The sequence below is a fragment of the Rattus norvegicus genome, chromosome 19 (genome assembly GCF_021556685.1).
Source record: "Rattus norvegicus strain SHRSP/BbbUtx chromosome 19, alternate assembly SHRSP_T2T, whole genome shotgun sequence".
NCBI classification, from domain to species: Eukaryota; Metazoa; Chordata; class Mammalia; order Rodentia; family Muridae; genus Rattus; species Rattus norvegicus.
The window spans coordinates 19402470-19422171 of record NC_141552.1 but is presented as its reverse complement, the minus strand read 5'-3'; the positions used below and the strand labels follow the sequence as shown (position 1 = coordinate 19422171).

Genomic DNA, 19702 nt, shown 5'->3' with positions numbered 1-19702 from the left:
CTTTAGTCATAAGGGAAATGCAAATTAAAACAACCCTGATATTTCACCTCACACCAGTGAGAATGGCTAAGATCAAGAACTCAGGTGACAGCAAATGCTGGCCAGGATGTGGAGAAAGAGGAACACTCCTCCAATGTTGGTGGGAGGCAGACTGGTACAACCATTCTGGAAATCAGTTGGAGGTTTCTCAGAAAATTGGATATTGAACTACCTGAGGACTGAGCTATACCTCTCTTGGGCATATACCCAAAAGATGCCCCAACATATAAAAAAGACACGTGCTCCACTATGTTCATAGCAGCCTTACTTATAATAGCCAGAAGCTGGAAAGAACCCAACAGAGGAATGGATACAGAAAATGTGGTACATCTACACAATGGAATATTACTCGGCTATCAAAAACAATGATTTTATGAAATTCATAGGCAAATGGATGGAACTGGAAAATATCATCCAGAGTGAGGTAACCCAATCACAGAAAAACACACATGGTATGCATTCATTGATAAGTGGCTATTAGCCCAAATGCTTGAAATACCCTAGATGCACAGAACACATGAAACTCAAGAAGGATGACCAAAATGCAGATGCTTCACTCCTTCTTTAAAAGAGGTACAAGAATACCCTTGGCAGGGAATAGAGAGGCAAAGATTAAAACAGAGGCAGAAGGAACACCCATTCAGAGCCTGCCCCACAGGTGCCCCATACATATACAGCCACCCAATTAGATAAGATGGATGAAGCAAAGAAGTGCAGGCTGACAGGAGCCGGATGTAGATTGCTCCTGAGAGACACAGCCAGAATACAGCAAATACAGAGGCGAATGCCAGCAGCAAACCACTGAACTGAGAATAGGACCCCCGTTGAAGGAATCTTAGAAAGGACTGAAAGAGCTCAAGGGGGTTAAGACCGCATATGAAAAACAATTCCAACCAACCAGAGCTTCCAGGGACTAAGCCACTACCCAAAGACTGACCCTGGGCTCCAACTGCATACGTAGCAATGAATAGCCTAGTCAGAGCACCAGTGGAAGGGGAAGCCCTTGGTCCTGCCAAGACTGAACCCCCAGTGAACGTGATTGTTAGGGGGAGGGTGGTAATGGAGGGAGGATGGGGAGGGGAACAGCCATATAGAAGAGGAGGGGTTAGGAGGATGTTGGCCCGGAAACCGGGAAAGAGCATACAATCAAAATGTAAATAAGAAATACTCAAGTTAATAAAGAAAAAAAAAAAAAGAATGTAGCCCCACTCTGACTGGCCAACTAAGCTCCAGAAAATCTTCCCCAATCACAAAACTGGGCCATGTGGGAGCCTAAACTGTTTAAAGGGGAGAGCTGAGTGCTTTCTCCTGGAAGAAATACTTGGGGGTTGACTGTCACTTGTGAACCTTCTGTGTTAAGTCATTTCTCAGAAGGGAAGCTTTCCTCTAACTCTTCCATGGGACCCACCCAGCACTGGGGCCTGAGGATCCTATGGTGTTGCAGCTCTGAGCTGGGAGGGGTAGCTCTCACCCTGGCATGGAGAAGCCTGTTTTCACAGCTGATCTAGATCTGAGGAACAGGGGCTTTTAAAGAAGCATGTGAGAGTATCTCCTGCAGGAGAGCCCAGTCTGCAGGGAAAGTCACACAGGACAGCGAAAAGTGACTTCGCAACAAACACAGGGAATGGGAACCAGGGAGGGCACTGGATGGATGGTCGGAGAGTTTGAGAAAGCCTGCATCTCCCTAAAAGACTTCCCACAACCATAAGTCCCACCACTGTCCCCTTCTCACAGGGGAGGCTCAGCAAAGCCTGCCACCTGCTGGGATCCCTGCAAATTAAAACCACAGTGGAGAACTGAGGAAAGCACTTTGGTGGAGGGGGAGACACAAGTCTCCAGGGCCAGGCCAGCCTTCTGTCCCTTTGGTTCTCCTCACTTCACAGAGGTGCCTATTGAAAGGTGAGGCAAGCCGGGATCTCAACAGTCTTTGGCCAAAGAAGTGAGAGCCCACAGGGCAGAGCAAGGCAAAGCAGAGCCAGGCAGAGCAAAGTGAAGCCCTGCCAGTCAGCAAATAGGCCTTGGGCATGTGGGACTGGTGGCAGCAGTGCTTGCCCTTGCTCTCCTGGTGGTGCAGAACACCTGCCTGGATGTGGGGAAACTCACAGTGGCTTGTCCTCCAGCTGCAACTGCCAGTGCTTGGGGAGGGGGAAGTTGAAGATGCTCCCATGATCCTCCGATTCCCGGGCCACTTTGTCCATGGTTGTCCATGTTCAAGGCTGTGGTCAGCCCCGCCAGAAGCCCCGAGGACAGGGAGAGCAAGCACAACTGGCCAGCAACCACCATGGGCATCTGCGGTGGGACCCAGGCCAAGTAGCCACAGAGGCGCACCAGGCAGCCAGGCACCAGCCCCAAGCCTGTGCATACTGAGGCCAATGACACTCCACTAGTCCCTCCCACCATGCACATCCCACCCCTGGCAGGCAAGATCTCTCTGTCCAGGGCTTCCCCCAGACCTCCAACTACCAACAGCTCAATGAGCCCTTACTTAATTCTTGTTAACCATAATGGCTTGTCATAAAAGGTCATTGGGAAAGTCAATGATGAGATGAAAGCCTTAAAAGAAAACTAGAGAGACTTACTGAAATGAAGAAGAAAGCTCTCTTCCCAGTAGGAGCCTGGCAGTCCCAAGCTCAGGGCACCTCATGTCCAGTCTTGAACCCAGCATGCATTGTTGTGGAGAACCTGCCTGCTTAAGGACCTGGCTTCCCACTCATTCTCCTGAGATGATGACTTTAATTCTTTTAATTTTTACTGGTTATTTTCTTCATTTCCATTTCATGTGTTATCCCCTTTTCCAGTTTCCTTTCTCCACGAAGCAGAGTCCAGCTCACAAGCCTGAGCAGCTGCAGCCATAGTGCACCATGGGGGATCCTGGGGCAGACTGTTTCATCACCAAGATCCTGTAGACCCACAGGGGCTGCATGACCTTAAAGGAACTGCAGAGTAGGAGCAGGCTCCAGAGGCAGAGCTCTATGAGCTGCTGGGCAAGACTGCTTATTCCTATTGGAGACTGGAGATCAGGCAGGGATCACGCTGTAGGTGGCGGCTACTACTGAAGCCTGTGGCTTCAATCTCAAGTGCATCCAGGGACCATGCTACAGATTGCCCAAGCCTCTGCAAGCTCAAACTTCTGGGACAGAGTCATTATGCAAAATCCCAGAGAAACCTCTGCAAATATCCACACCAAGTTTTTAGGAACAGAGCTTCCAGGTCCTGAAGAATCATGAGCTTTCTGGGCTTAACCAAGAGGAGCCGGCCTTCTTCCTGGTACAGGGGGATGCTTTTCTCCTGCAAAAGTTACTACAAAGGAGACAGCCACAAACAGATCTGCTTGAAGCCACAGCCATGCAAGAGAGTCCAAGTCTGTGAGCACTTCACCCAGGCCAACTGCCGTTACCTCAACTGTCTCAGGTCTCATGACCTGATGGACAGGAAGGTGCTGACCTCCGTGACTGAGCACGGGCTGAGTTCTGATGGGGTCCAGAACATCCAGGACATCTGCAACAACAAACACATTAGGAGGAGACCCACTGGCATGAGAGCTCCTCATGAACATCATAGCAGCAGGGCACACAGAGACAGAAGCAATAGCAGAGACTGATTCCTTCCAAACAGCCTAGGATTTCTCTCCCATGTCTCATTTTGGCATCTGGTTCACCTTGTCCAGATGTCACCAGCTGTAAGGATTCCCTGGAGGACGTGTCTACAGCTGTCACTCAGGAGGTCAAGAACCTGGGGACCCAGGACTCTGCACAGCTTTCCTTGGTCTCATCTAAGGCTGCTGGTGTCTGAGGACCCAGTCACATGAGAGCAAGCCAGGGGTTTTCTGAGAATGGACATCTGGATGGCTTCTTTTCTAGAAATCCTACTGATTCTTTGTAAGCTCCTGCCCTCTCTGCTGGCTTTCTTCTTGCTGCAGCAAAAAGAGATGAGTCCATGTCCATGAGAACAGGCATGCCTTCTGGACACCGCATGGAGGTCAAGGGAAAGAATGAGGCTCCAGACATCGATTACATCCCATTTTAAATGGTTCTATTGATGGGGTGACAATGGAAGAAGCAACAGACTCAGGAATTCTAGGTAAAGGTAGAAACTCAGGGAAGGAGTTTGGCAATGTTCCTTCTCTTTCAATTCAGTGGAATAATTGAAGCACTATTGTTATTGGGTCTTCATTAAAAGTCTGGTAGAAAGGATGCATTAAAGCCATGTGGCCCTGATTATTATTATTTTTAATTTTTGGAGTGGCAGCCTTTAATGACTGTATCTATTTTCTTATGGGAATTATTCATTACCTTCCCAGATCTGTATTTAACTTGGTATTTGTTATCTGTTAGAAAAATCACCAGTATCAAATAGATTTTTCACTTTTCTGTAGTAAAGGCCTCTGAAGTAAGCCCTAATGATTGTTGAATTCACTCAGTGTCCTTTGTTATATCCCCCTTTTCATTTCTGATTTGGTACTTTAGATATAGGCTCTGTGGTTTGTCTGTCTTGTGGATCTTCTCAAAAAAAAAAAAAAAAGCCAGCTCTTGCTTTGCTTGGCTCTTTGTATCATTCTCTTTGTTTGTAATTGATTGATTTTAGTTCTGAGTTTATTTCCTGCCATCAAATCCTACCAGACTCTCTATGGGATGAGGCTTTGCCTCACCTTGGTAACAGCAGCATGTGATACATGAAGCTTTTGCTGCTCTCTGTAGTGGGGACGACGTCACAATTTCACTGAAAACCATGCACAGCCTCGTTTTAGACTGTATTAAAGTAGCCCACGATTTCAGTGCTCCCTGCAAGGTGCCATGAGACAGTAGTAACATGAGTCTGCCTGCACCTCGACAGTTTTCACTAGGGACTTCTAAGTGATTTTATGAAAATTTATAGTGAGTTCATGGATGAACATGCACAAACACAAATGCACACACACACTTTACTGGCATGGTGCACATTCTTTCCACACAAAGAAGAAAGTGAGTATTAATGAAAACACACCAATAAAGGAATCGATGGACGGGGTTGTGGGGAAGCTGGGGCTTAGAGTTATTTAAAGGCCCTGTGCAGGCTCTCCTTCTGTTGGAGGCTAAACTTCAAGTGCAATGGGGTTCTTTATTTTCTTTCTGTATAGCACACAGAGCTAGGGTGGAAACTAGTTTTTGATCATATTTGGCAAGTACTAGAACACTGAATTAATTCCTAGGGCTGGAACCCTATTAATGTTCTACAGAATTACAGGGCAGGCTGGATGAAGACTCTCAGCTGACAATGTGGACATCTCAAGACAGGCACTGGACAATGGCTGACAGACTTGTATGAAGACTGGAAATGTTTTGCTATCTCAGAGGAAAAGAAGGCCCCTCCGACTACACTGTACTCTAAGGACAGTTTATTCAGGTAAGGGATGACATGAACTGTTGTCTCATGTCACAGATGTGAGCACAAAATATCCTAGGTATTGTATGCCAATGGTAGCATTAACAGAACAAATCACACAGTGCTGTGAAGATATAGAATATGACTATATGTAGCAAGAACCAGGCCTCTTCTAGTTTCTAAGATCATACCTGAGAACCTCAAATATAGTAATAATGTGATAATGTGGTATAAGTCTAGTTACAACTAGTTTCTATTGTGACACAGATGACTCTTTTTGTGTCATGGTCAGCTTATAATAAATGACTAGACCTAAGCATGAGAATAACCAAATACTACATTGCTTCTCTAGCTGCTGAGCTTTTAAAAGCCCTGGTGTGACAGCAAGCTTTTGTGGACATCTGGATTATTCCTTCTGTACTTTAACTCTCTAAGTCAACCCCACTCTGAGTAAGTCAGTTCCATTCCATAAGTTGGAAATCAGTCAACTGGAAAAAAAATACTTTCTCAATACAAACACAGATTGGCCATGGAAAAAGGGCAGCTTGAACTGTCCCACCTAGGTCCTGGGCTTGCACAGGCCTGCTCTCCAAAAGAAACGTGTGTTCACAGCTGCAGGCTGCATTCACTATGGATGCTCTTGAGGTTCCAGCTGGTGGATAAGCTCTGGGGCGGGACAGACTCGCCCTGCAGCTCTATTGATGGGGTGACAATGGAAGAAGCAACAAACTCAGGAATTCTAGGTAAAAAGAGAAACTCAGAGAAGGGGTTTGGCAATGTTCCTTCTCTTTCAAATCAGAGGAATAATTGAAGCACTATTGTTATTAGGTCGTCATTAAACGTCTGGTAGAAAGGCTGCATTAAAGCCTAGTGGCCCTCATATATATTTTTTAATTTTTGTAGTGGCATCGTCTAAATACTATCTATTTTCTTATGAGAATAATCTTATGACTCTTTGTATTATCCTCTTTGTTTGTAATTGAATGATTTTAGTACTAAGTTTATTTCCTGCCATCAAATCCTACCAGACTCTCTGTAGGATAAGGCTTTGCCTCATCTTGGTAACAGCAGCATGTGATAAATGAAGCTTTTGCTGCTCTCTCTAGTGGTGATGACGTCACAATCTCTGTGTAAACCATCCACAGCCTGTTTTTAGGCTGTATTATAGTAGACCACCATTTCAGTGTTACCTGCCAGGTGCCGTGGGACACTAGTAACACACGTCTGCATGCACCTCGACAGTTTTCATTACAGTCTTCTAAGTCATTTTATGAAAATTGATAGTGAGTTCATGGATGAACATACACAAACACCTGCACAGAAACACAAACAAACACAAACTCTCTCTCTCTCTCTCTCTCTCTCTCTCTCTCTCTCTCTCACTCTCTCTCTCTCTCTCTCTCTCACACACACACACACACACTTTACTGACATGGTACACATTCTTTGCACACCAAAAATAAAGTGAGCAGTAATGAAAATACACCAATAATGGAATTGATGGAGGGAGTTATGCAGAAGCTGGGACTTAGAGTTACTTAAAGGCCCTATGCAGGCTCTCCTTTTGTTGGAGGAAAAATTTCAAGTGCAATGTGGTTCTTTATTTTCTATCTCTAAAGCACACAGGCTATGGTGGAATGTAGGGCTTTGAGCATGTTTGGAAAGTACAATCACACTGAATTAAATCCTAGGGCTGGAACCCTATTAATCTTCTACAGAATTACAGAGCAGCCTGGATGAAGACACTCAGCTGAAAAGGTGGACATCTCAAGACAGGCACTGGACAATGGCTGAAGACTTGTCTGAAGACTGGAAATATTTTGAAAATTCAGAGAGAAAAAAAAGGACCCTCTGACTACACCGTACTCTAAGGACAGTTTATGCAGGTTAGGCATGGCATGAACTATTGTCTCATGTGACAGATGTCAGCACAAAGTATCCAAGGTATTGTATGCCAAAGGTAGCATCAACAGAACAAAGCACACAGTGTCATGAAGACATAAATTATGAGTTTGTGTAGCAAGACCCAGGCCTCTTCCAGGTTCTTAGATAGTAACTGAGAACCTCAAATACGGTAGTGATGTGATAGTGTGGGGGTGAATCTAGTTACAACTAGCTTCTATTGTGACACAGATGACTCTTTTTGTGTCATGGTCAGCTTATAATGAATGACTAGACCTAAGCATGAGAATAACCAAATACTACATTGCTTCTCTAGCTGCTGAGCTTTTAAAAGCCCTGGGGTGACAGCAAGCTTTTGTGGACATACTGGATTGGTCCTTGTGTACTTTAACTCTCTGAGTCACCTCCACTCTCAGTAAGTTAGTTCAATTCCATAAATTGGAAATCAGTCACCTGGAAAAAATACATTCTCAATATGATCCCAGATTGGCCATGGAAAAAGGGTAGCTTGAACTGTCCCACCTAGGTTCTGGGCCTGCACAGGCCTGCTCTCCAACAGAAACCTGTGTTCACAGCTGCAGGCTGCATTCACTATGGGTGTCCTTGAGGTTCTTCCCTAAACTGCCTAGATTAAAATAATTTTCATGCTAACAATCAAAAAACTCATTATGCCAATCTGGCCAACAGGAAGCTAATTTCTATTCTGTATTTTGTCAGATGTGCAGAATACATATGGTCATCATTGATAATAGGTGAAAGATCTGCTCTAATATGGACACTAAGTGGTACTGGAGGATGATCCTGACCCACAATGAGGAGTGGGAACACCAGAGCCCTGTAGGGATGGCTGGCAAGCTAACACATTGAGCATGCACAGCTCAGTAAATTTCCTGTGAATACTCATCTCCTGAGATCTCTCTATTTAATTGGAGGTGATCCTGTCCACCTAATACAGTACATGATGTGGAAGGACAAAAGCACCTGCAGGAGCTGTGGTGATGACTCACAGGATAGAGCATCTGCTACTCTCTCAGAAGAACCACATGGACCCTAACAATTGGGTAAAGCATGTCAGTGATTACTTCATAAAGTGTGTGTCCGAGAAACAGCCACATTTTCCACACAAAAGACACTGTCACACTGGGTACCCCTTGGTGACTTTGAATTCACTTATTAGCCCAGGATCCATGGAACATGCAGAGATCCATCTCCACCTGTCAGTTCTAAGTCCACAGGAGGGGACAGAACCCTTGAATAAGAATGATGGTCTTAAGAGTCAAGAGATAGAATTCAATTTTTATTCATAAGGAATTCATTTTTACAACAAAACAGGATTAAAACAAATAAATTAAAATATTTAAAAATATTTGAAAAGATAAAAACAGTAACAAGAACATATAAATATGAAACAACAAAAAGAAAATTTCAATTAAAATCATAACAAAAATATTTCTAAACACCACAATCTTAACGAACATTTGGAAGCACAGATGTATTGCTGTTTCTCCTCTTGCACACATAATGAAGGGCGGTCCCCCAAGTTGTCTCTCAGGTGCTTTTTTCTGAGAAGAAAGTAAGACCTCAATCAGTTTGGCTGGCTTAGTGTTATATAAATTTAGGGTCTCTAAGCAATGACAAATTAACTCTGAGGAAGAATACTCATCCAAAAAATTTGTTACCATTCAGGATGTTTGTCATCAGGGACTCCTGAGAAAGCAACTTATTCTTCAGGAAGCTCTCTTACTGGTGTGTGTCCAATTCCAGCTCTCTTGCACTTTCTGAGACCTGGGAGAGGAAGGCAGTTTTTCAGACACTGATTTGGTGGTGAAATGCAAGGCAGCTGTCGGAAGGCTGCCTTCTACCATCTCAGTTCTATTGGACAGTCAACATGGACCTTTTAACTGATATCATTGTTGCTACTCTTTGGGAAGGGCAAAATCTCCAGAGAGCCTCAAAGTAATATGGGCTGCCAATATGGGACCCAGACTTATACCAGTGCAAACCAAGAACAGGGCAATGGAAGGAACCTCATTGGGTTGCAGGAAGAAAGTAGATGTTCATATGTCACCAAGGTTAAAACCAATGACAAGTTCTAATTTGACATTTGCACTTTGTTCTTATCCCGCAAAGGTGCTTCCCACACAAGAAGTCACATGACCACAGAGTGTCATTTGTCAAAGAACCAAGAACTTGTTCAAAACTCCACAGAGCATCCAATCTATCACGTGGATATGCAATAATGAGGTATGTTATTAATCTGTCACCATTTCTATACTGCAGCTTCAAAAAGAGCAGCAAAATATGCTTGCACAATAATTCAGTTTCTGAAAAGTGGTTGGCTTCCCAGAATACTTGTGCATAGGCAGAGCAATGAACAATTCCATTACATGAGGTGGTTGGCTGGTTGTGAGTGTAAATTAGAAAGGTGATAGGAGAAAGCAAAGATGTTTCAAATTGGCAAACTTTATCAGATATTTTTAAGCTAACACAGCTGCTCAACCCTACCAGATGATGCTGGGTCTGGACGTTGCTGGTCTTTATCTTTCTTGTTGAAGTCAACCAAATTTTTCTGGTTCAGTGCACAATCAAGATGTACCTCCTTGCTCTCCTGCTTCAGTGGGACCAACTTCTTCATACATGTGTTCTCCATCAGGAGCTGGCTGAGCAGGTTTCTGGAAATACAGTCTGCATAGTAAGATCATGCTGCCCCTTTCTCCCATTCCCACTCCCGAGTGCCACTAACTCCACCAGGACCCAGATACCCATGAAGACTTAACAGAATTCATTTCGATACATATAAGGCTGCTGCACAAACCACAAAGAGTAAATTCCGGGAAGAATAAATTGTTTGTTTGGCCCGAGCACCAATTAGTGTCCACATCTCTCAAAAAGAACATGGATCTACAACTATCCATGAAAGCCCAATGCATGGGGGCAACATCAATTAGTAGTGGGCAAACACCCTCAAAGGAGGTCAGTAGAACCAAGAGAAGGTCATGCTAACCATGTGGTCCACACACTGAGTTTTGTAAAACCTGGTATGACACCATAGGTCCAGGTCAGCCTAATAACCTGCTGACTTCAATCAGTGCTGTTCTATCTAGAGCCTTCTGAAGATGCCTAGACAATCCTGGGATGAGTAACAGTCTTTTGTGGAACTGAAAACTGAGTCCTAATGACCCTGGCACACTGATGTGTAAACAGCACAAGAGATAGAACCAGAGCTGAAGACCGTCCAATCCAGAACAAAGAAAGTCAGAAATGGCCATTCCACAGGTGATAGGCTTTCTGACCAGGACTTACCTAGAGAAGGTAATCTCCTTCTTCAGCTTATGGCTGTTCTCATGGATCTCAGTGTTCTCCATCTCTAAGTTGTGCAGAATTGACATGACCGCCTCCTCCATTCTCTCCAGGTCTTCATAATATGGATTTGGCCTGAAGTGTGGCCTGGCCCCAAATGATAGAATACAATGAACATCAGCATTTAGGAATATATGAGCTCAGGGTGGGTCCTGTACTACCCCAGTCCTGGAAGGACACCTTCTGAATTCTACATATTGGATCTTCTTCAGCTTCAGAAACGTGTTTTTCTGCGTCCAGGACACCAGAATCTTGGCATCCAGATGGAGGCTTCCCTGGCTCCCTTTGTTCAATCAAGAGGAAATCTGCAGTCAAGCCAGTTGAGCTATCAAGAGCCTAGGCCACACCTCTCCATGCTCCCCCACCCAACACAGCCAGAAACCTGTGATTTCTTTTCTCCTGTTTTGACAAGAGACCACATATCAACACAAAATTATAATCTGCACAAGGAATACAAATATACAGACAAACGTGGCCACATAGTCAAAGAACTGTACTGTTGACAGTGGGGCTCCCAGAACAAAGCATTCACATGACCATGAAAGTGTTACAGATAAATACTCAGGCCAAGACATAGACCCCTATATTCCATGTGTGGAGGGAAATATAAACATATAAAAGTTGTGCATATGCATTTGGATGTATGCACACACAGACTCACAGACTGAGACACACCCACAAAAAAAAGAGAAAAGTTAACAGAATCAGAGAAAGAGAAAAACAAATATGGAAACAGAGAGTACTGTGAGAACCAGGAGAAATGCATGCACCATTGCTGTCTCAGAGTGCAAGACACACAGACAATAACAAACAGGCCTGAGCCTGAGACCTTCTCGTCAAGCATTGAGATGAACAGTTTGGGAACAGGCCCCTCGGGCTGCTGCCTGGATCTTCCAGCACTCAGTCCCCTGCCTAGCAAGTACAGAGACTCACCATAAACTCACTGCAATTACAATCTTGCAAAGCCACCATCTGTCAAGGACTTTGCAAATGCACACTAGACACTCACTCTCCCTGACTTTATCCCCGAATTCTTCATTCAGACCACAAGATCTGCTTTTCAATAAATTAAGCAGATGAGTCCATTTTCCATCTTGCTCCTCAGGAAGGGTCAAGGTTCTGAATCTCCTCTATATGGGAGGTGAGGTTTAGCACAGGGTGGTTAGGGAGGCACAGCTTTCTAGAACCCAAAACCTTAATAGGATAAGAAGAAGGTGACCTTGCAGACCCAGGAATGAAACAAGAGCATTTGGAGCGATTCATACCTGTTCTTCATGGATCTCTCTGTCAGAAACCTCAGGCGATCTCTCAGGTCATTTCTCTCCTCGGTAATGAGCTGCAGCTCTTTAATCAGCTTCTCCTTTTCCTTCTTGGCCTGATTCTCGCTTAGTTCAGTGCCAGGGGATGATGTTTCTCTCCCAGCGTCTGTAGGTAGAAGAACACAAGTGAACCTGCATGGGGAGAATGCATAGAGTGTACATAGACCACAGTTAGGCCTAAACAGGAGAACAAGCCTGGACCCAGTGTCACTGCTAGGCGATTGGTCTATGCTTAAGAGGCCTCCTCAGTGGATCTCAGTTCTCCCACTACTCTATAGAGACCAAGAGATGTAAGCATCCAGGTGTTCCCTATTCCGGACATCAGGTGCTTACATGGACCACGGAGATGGCTTCTCCAGGATTATCATCAGCTGAACAGGGTACAGCTTGGTTTCAGGACCCTCACCCCTGTGGGTTCGAACTCAGATGATAAATTCACCATCCACAAGACTTGAGTGATTGGAGACACTCAGATGTCCTACCCTGATACTCTAGGCCAACAACTTTGGATTAAAAACACATTTCCATGGAGGACATGTTCAACAGACTTATCAGTTCCCCTATTTGAAATACCAAATGCCCGAGAAGTTCCAATAGGTTACAGGATGAATCTTGGTCCACATGTTCCAAATACTTTTGGTATTTTAGAAACATGTTTGTAACACACAACCTCTAATATATAAAGCTAACGATGACCCTGCCAGTTAGAAGAAATCAGAGGAGGTCGAAGAACATAAGGTTATTGCCTGGAGCACAATTCTCCCCCTGTTCCTACTGTCAGATATCCACTGTATTTAAAGAAGCAATGATAGTGAAGTACATTGCTGCCCTGTCTAAACTCAGAAAAGGTTGACCCTCCATGACTCCTGATGGTGTTATTATACAATGTAACATAACAAATGCACTGTAAAAGTAAGGACCAGAAGTTCACAGAATAATAGCATTGGCCTTACCATATCCTCCCAGTGGGGATGGGGAAAGTAAAGTTCTGAAATCCTGACTTTCAGGAATTGTGATATTCATGGAAATTCAATTTCTTTTCAGATGCTCCAGTTGTTGTGGCCCATTGCTAGAAAGGTCAGCTTAAGCCTGCAGCCCCCCTGGCAGGAAGCTCAAAATACACTACCCAGAACTTACTCAACATTCCCCAGAAGTGCTGTCTTTGTCCATCATTACTTTGAGACGAAAGGCTAGACTCCTTCACTTTAGTCTCTCCAGAATCGACGTTCCCCTTCCCAAAATGCTTGCGAGGACGGGAAAACATGTCTTAGCTTGTAACCGCCAGACTCAGACTGAGAGAAACTAGGGCACTGGTTGTCACTACAACACTGGTGACATCACAGAGGATGCCAGAACTCTCTAGGAGACAATAGAATGTCCAAGAAGGGACAGCAGATGTCATGGAGAGCAGACTTTGCCTCCCTGCTAATGTTCTCCCTGTACTGAGCATAAGCAGAGGTGCCCTTTCCAGGAGACTTTCCTGGGGCAGAGCCACTGAGCATCTCCTGCTTCCAAAGCCAAATTTTCCTCAAGGCTTGATTATAAAACCTTAGTAATTCTTATGCATCTAAATGAATGGTTCCTTCCATATCTTGCCCCAAAATGTCTCATCCTAACTCAAATTGTCTTCATTCACCAATGTTAGCCATTAAACCTTCCTGAGATTTCACACCAGTTTGAATATGCAGTCAAAAGTTCTCTTGTCTCATTATGTACGGGTGCTTTATATCACATCAAGAAATAGTCTGCATGGTAGGTTACAACATGGGCGTGTGTTAGGGGAACACTCATGAAGTCATGTGCTTAGCAATTGACAATTGCCAGAAAATTCCTTAGTTGAAAGAGTTGAAGTCTTTACGGTGCTAGGAACAGTGTGGAGACCAGTTGGCAGAGGAAAGTGCAATATTGGACCCACCAATGAAGGGAACCTCATGCTGCTTGTGGGGTTCTCATCTCTGCGCCAATGTCGCCAAAGGAGCACTGCTGACAGGCCTTCTATCAGAAGCTGAGCTTCTATCAGAAAAATAAAATAGTCAAGAGATATAGGGGGTGCAGATAAAGGTGTAGGACGAGGCTATACATATCACTACGTGGATAGAGCAAGGACCCAGCACTTGTGCTCTGGGTCATGGGCTTCCCCACAAACACAAAAGCATCTGTCACAGTAAAAAATGGATACTGTATTGAGTGCACACACTAACACTGATTGATCAGATCCATACCCCAGATTTTGGGGGCAGATCCATGGCCCCAAATATCTTCCTCTCAACTTATACAGCAAAAAATAAGAAAGAAAGAAAAAGTCAAAACAAAAAGCTCAAGCTTCTCATATGAGGATTGCAGGAAGTGTGATCTGGTGGTCAGTTCTGATTAGGCCATTTTAGATAGAACAGTGCACAGTGATGCTTAATGTGATGGGTCCTATATAAAGCTTTCTGCAATATTGGAATTTTAACAAGCCTCATCCAGAACATACAGAACAGGAAAGGATGTGATCACCATGTCCTTGCTCTCTATCAGGTTATTTTTCTGTGTCCGTGATTGTCAGCCATAGACAGCAACAATCTGAAATAGCTGGTAGACATGGGAAAACGTGGCTAAAACTATAGTTGTGGGTTACACACCTCAACTGTCAAAGGCTAATGCTGTCCTCACAGTCCCTGGAGGCCCCTCTTGTAAGACTGTCCACTGGAAAGTAGAAGCAGGTTTATCTGAGCTCAAAGTGAACCTGGCCAGGTAGGAAGAGGGCAACATGGGATACTTGAGACCCTGTCTAAACCAGCACAGAAACCCACACTTCCTTCAAAGCATCATCTATGAATTCTTGATTATCTACCATTCTCTCCCTACCAGTCTTTCAGACTGGAATTGTAGAAAAGAACTGGAAATGATCTTCCTATTCTGAAGACCTTGATCTCTCTTTCCTTAGGTGCACATTAAGAACTCATGCAAATGGGTATGACCATCTGAACATCTTAGTATCATCTACTCAGTATATCCAGCATAATACTGTGCCTATGGCAATCTCAAGCTTCCTTGAGTTTTGCTGACCCAGCAAGAAGTATGAAGTACTGAGGTCAAACCCCAGTGATCCTTTCAAGGGTTTAGAAGAAAGCCATCAGAGAAACTCCACTTCTTTGTCCTTAGATTAAATCAAGCTGATACAATGTGAACCTGGTGGGCTATTTAACCATGCATCTTTCTGCCAACCCCACCTTTCTGAATTCAGTCCATGTGAACCTGCATGCGGAGAATGCATAGAGTGTACATAGACCACAGTGAGGCCTAAAGAGGACAACAAGCCTGGAATCCAGTGTCACTGCAAGGAGTTTGGTCTTCGCTTAAGAGACCTCCTCAGTGGGTCTCAGTTCTCCCTCTACTCTATAGAGACCCAGAGATGTAAGCAGCCAGGTGTTCCCTATGCCTGCTGACACACGCAATAAATGCAGTAAATTTTAATTTCTGTTCAATTGTTCAGTAACTTACATACACTTGCATATTGCTGTGGAAGTGATGGGGTTTCGTGATCAGCATTGCATTTAACAATGCATAACCAATCATCCCTCCTAGAATGATTCTGTATATAGAGAAAGAAAATTTATTAGAATGGCTTATAGGCTGTGGTACAGCTAATTCAACAAGGAATGGAAGGTCTAAAACGCAGTAGTTACCCCTGTTGAAGCCAATCCCCCTAGCATAGCTGTAGCCATTTTGTTCCATGCCGGCTAGATACTTCATATTCTTGCTGTAATATGTCACATATCATTGTTGTCTGAAAATAATTTAACACAGCAGGGTCAGGAATGATCACATAACTTGTGTATGTTTTTTTTTTATCGGTTATTTTGTTTATTTGGATTTCAAATGTTAACCCCTTTCCAGTTTCCCCTACAATAACCCTGCATTCCACCCCCTTCCCCAGCCTCCTCGAGGGTGCTCCCCCACCCACCCATTCCCGAAATACTGGAAGGAAATACTTTATGTTGTCAGGTTTCTTAATCTTAAATTTCATAATTATAAGCTTCATGTAGGACCAAAAAATTAAAGGTCAATATGAGGGCTGCAGAGATGGCTCCATGGTTAAGAGCACTGACTGCTCTTCCAGAGGTCCTGAGTTCAAATCCCAGCAACCACGTGGTGGCTCCCAACCATCTGTAATGAGACCTGATGCCCTCTTCTGGTGTGTCTGCAGACAGCTACAGTGTACTTATATATAAATAAATAAATCTTTAAACAGATAAAAAGTCAGTATGAACCTTTGTTGTCTAAAATGGCTTGAGTCAGGGCTGACAAACAGACAGCCCTTCCAGCACCTGCCTATGAGCTCACAGTTTTAGGCTTTATAAACTGACATAGAAAAATGTCCAGGGTCCTAGCCTGACAAATTCTCAGCTACGTCTCTGATGATCAGTCTTAGGGTGGGCATTCAAAAAACCATCCCTCTCTAAGTGAGGTCAGAGTTTGTGTGGTTTATGGGGCAACTCCTGGACCCCAACGGTTTTGTCCATAAGGCTGGATATTTCAGCTGCTCTTCAGTACATGCAGGAATCCTGAAGAAGTAGGCAAATTAATAAAGCAAACTTCCTTCTTCCATGTCCTTGATATGAGCTGCCAGCAGAAGGTGTGGTCTAAACAACAACCAACGGATTGGGTAAAGATCTTTATCAATCCTACAACAGATAGAGGGCTTATATCCAAAATATACACCGAACTCAAGAAGTTAGACCGCAGGGAGACAAATAACCCTATTTAAAAAATGGGGCTCAGAGCTAAACAAAGAATTCACAGCTGAGGAATGCCGAATGGCTGAGAAACACCAAAAGAAATGCTCAACATCTTTAGTCACAAGGGAAATGCAAATCAAAACAACCCTTAGATTTCACCTCACACCAGTCAGAATGGCTAAGATCAAAAACTCAGGTGACAGCAAATGCTGGAGAGGATGTAGAGAAAGAGGAACACTCCTCCATTGTTGGTGGAATTGCAGACTGGTACAACCATTCTGGAAATCAGTCTGGAGATTCCTCAGAAAATTGGACATTGAACTACCTGAGGATCCAGCTATACCTCTCTTGGGCCTATACCCAAAAGATGCCCCAACATATAACAAAGACACATGCTCCACTATGTTCATAGCAGCCTTATTTATAATAGCCAGAAGCTGGAAAGAACCCAGATGCCCTTAAAGAGAGGAATGGATACAGAAAATGTGGTACGTCTACACAATGTATATTAATCAGCTATCAAAAACAATGACTTTATGAAATTCATAGGCAAATGGATGGAACTAGAAAATATCATCCTGTGTGAGGTAACCCAATCACAGGAAAACACACATGGTATGCACTCATTGATAAGTGGATATTAGCCCAAATGCTCGAATTACCCTAGATGCACAGAACACATGAAAATCAAGAAGGATGACCAAAATGCAGATGCTTCACTCCTTCTTTAAAAGGGGAACAAGAATACCCTTGGCAGGGAATAGGGAGGCAAAGTTTAGAACAGAGGCAGAAGGAACATCCATTCAGAGTCTGCCCCACATGTGGCCCATACCTATACAGATATTAGGTAAGATGGATGAAGCAAAGAAGTGCAAGCCGACAGGAACTGGATGTAGATCTCTCCTGAGAGACACAGCCAGAATACAGCAAATACGTAGCCGAATGCCATCATTAAACCACTGAACTGAGAACTGGGCCCCCGTTGATGTAATCAGAGAAAGGACTGGAAGAGCTTGAAGGGGGTTGAGACCCCATATGAACAAGAATTCCAACCAACCAGAGCTTCCAGGGACTAAGCCACTACCCAAAGACTATACATGGACTGACGGTGGACTCCAACTGCATACGTAGCAATGAATAGCCTAGTAAGAACACCAGCGGAAAGGGAAACCCTTGGTCCTGCCAAGACTGAACCCCCAGTGATCATGATTGTTGGGGGGAGGGCGCTTATCGGGGAAGGATGAGGAGGGGATCACCCAAATAGAAGGGGAGGGGAAAGGGTTGAGGGATTTTGGCCTGGAAATCGGGAAGGGGAATAACAATCGAAATGTAAATAAGAAATACTCAAGTTAATAAAGATGAAAAAAAAAAATAAAAAGAAAAAAGAAGGTGTGGTCCAGATTAGAGGTGGGCCTTTCCATCTCAAAAGATCTGAATTAAAGATTTATCTTCTGATCTCCAAGATTTGGATTACAAGTAGGTCTTCTTGCTTCAGAAAATTTAATTAAGAAAAAAAAATCCAATGGTGCTAATGCCTTTAGCCTCAGCATCCAGGAGGTAGAGGCAGGTGGATCTCTGAGTTCAAGGCCAGCCTGGTCTACAATATGAATTCTAGGACAGCCAGAGCTACACAGGGAAACCCTGTCTCAAAAAAACCAAAGAAGAGGAGGAGGACCAAGAGGAGGGGGTTGAAGAGAGGAAAACAGAAAGAAGGAAGGAGAGAGAGAGAGGGGGGAGAGAGAGAGAGAGAGAGAGAGAGAGAGAGAGAGAGAGAGAGAGAGATCCCCCTCACAGGGCGTCAAGCCATTTGGCATTAGTTAATTCCAGGTACACTCAAGTTGACAACCAAGAACAGCAATCCCATTACGTGGTTGTGATCTCACCCTGGTAGGCTCCTGAGTAGGAGGCTGAAGCAGGAGAATTGCCATAAGTCTGATGCCAGCATGAACTACACACGTGTTCCAAGCCAAGCCAACCTCAGCTACAGTTTGAGATTCTGTCTGAAAAATATGAAAGAGAAAGAAAACATAAATTCCTAGAGCAGTGTTTCTCAACCTTCCTATGGCCTCAACCCTTTAGAACAGTTCCTCAAGCTGTGGTGACCCCCAACTACAAATTATTTTGTCGCTACTTCACAACTGTAAATTTGCTACTGTAATGAATCTTTATTGTAGTGTAAACTATTTGATAGGAGACCCTGTGTGGGTCACGACCCCCAGGCTGAGGGCCTTTGCCCTAGAGGCGGTCTTGGCCCAGATTATATAGTTCATATTATGATGGGCTCTCTCAGCGTTTGAAGGTCAAGTATATTCACTTGTACCATCAAAACTTAAAAATTCAGCTGAGCTGGTGGCTGGTATGGTGTGACATCCCCCAGAATACCTTTGCCATTTTGTTCCATGCCTGCCAGCCATTTCATATTGTTGCTGTAACACGCCTGCTGTCACTGATGAGGAGAAGGGACTTGGCTCAAGGACATGCTGACCACACACCTTGTTTTGTTCTGAATGTTCTGTATGCGGTTTGCTAATCTAGAGAAATTCTACACCTGAAGGATTGGTTCTCTGAAGTGGACACAGGTGAAAGGCTAAGGCAGATGTGTGAAGGAACGTTTCACTGAGGCAGACGCAGGTAAAAGGATGTTCTGCTAAAGCACACATGTGAAAGGACACGTGATGAAGGGTTCTGCACTAAGAACACACATGCATTGGTCTGCCTTGCATTCTGTAGTTGAGCTGCATTTGTTGGGACTTCATAGAACCACAGCAAAAACCCTTCTGGTGGGCTGTGTAGTTTCTCACTGTTTCCTTGGACTCGTGCTGATGGACAGAGTGATGTCAGCTGAGACAGACACATGTGCTGACACAGGACACACGCTGAGGCCAGGCCCACGGAGGACACGGGATATTGAGAGGGAGTTTGGATGGAGTTATGCTTGCGTAGCTTGTTGGTCTGGGGTCTCTGCTGATCTCTGCTCGCCTGAGAGCTGCTCTTACT

The 19702-nt window shown here is 44.2% G+C and overlaps 2 protein-coding genes across 10 annotated transcripts in view; one reads left to right on the top strand and one right to left on the bottom strand.

Moving 5' to 3' along the window:
* Positions 1-19702, top strand: part of LOC147999003 (disks large homolog 5-like) — a 124855-nt gene that overhangs the window by 9284 nt on the left and 95869 nt on the right. Inside the window, exons 2-4 of one of the 2 annotated variants that reach the window (XM_087595901.1) lie at positions 5309-5421; positions 7119-7286; positions 9433-9546. The gene's annotated coding sequence lies outside the window, so the exon portion shown is untranslated. Of the gene's footprint in view, positions 1-5254; positions 5422-7118; positions 7287-9432; positions 9547-19702 lie in introns of both variants that reach the window. The other variant, XM_087595902.1, reaches the window with a different exon arrangement.
* Positions 8579-19702, bottom strand: part of LOC147999008 (disks large homolog 5-like) — a 37389-nt gene continuing 26265 nt past the window's right edge. For 3 of the 8 annotated variants that reach the window (XM_087595673.1, XM_087595677.1, XM_087595676.1), the window contains 5 exons: positions 11928-12087; positions 10606-10749; positions 9808-9974; positions 8982-9087; positions 8579-8864 (listed from right to left, as the gene is read on the bottom strand). In XM_087595673.1, the coding sequence (XP_087451799.1) occupies positions 9023-9087; positions 9808-9974; positions 10606-10749; positions 11928-11938 (387 nt within the window). In that variant the 5' untranslated portion in view covers positions 11939-12087 and the 3' untranslated portion in view covers positions 8579-8864; positions 8982-9022. Of the gene's footprint in view, positions 8865-8981; positions 9088-9807; positions 9975-10605; positions 10750-11927; positions 12088-13118; positions 13276-13896; positions 15754-18588; positions 18706-19702 lie in introns of those variants that run through there. The other 5 variants (XM_087595671.1, XM_087595670.1, XM_087595675.1 and 2 more) reach the window with 5 other exon arrangements.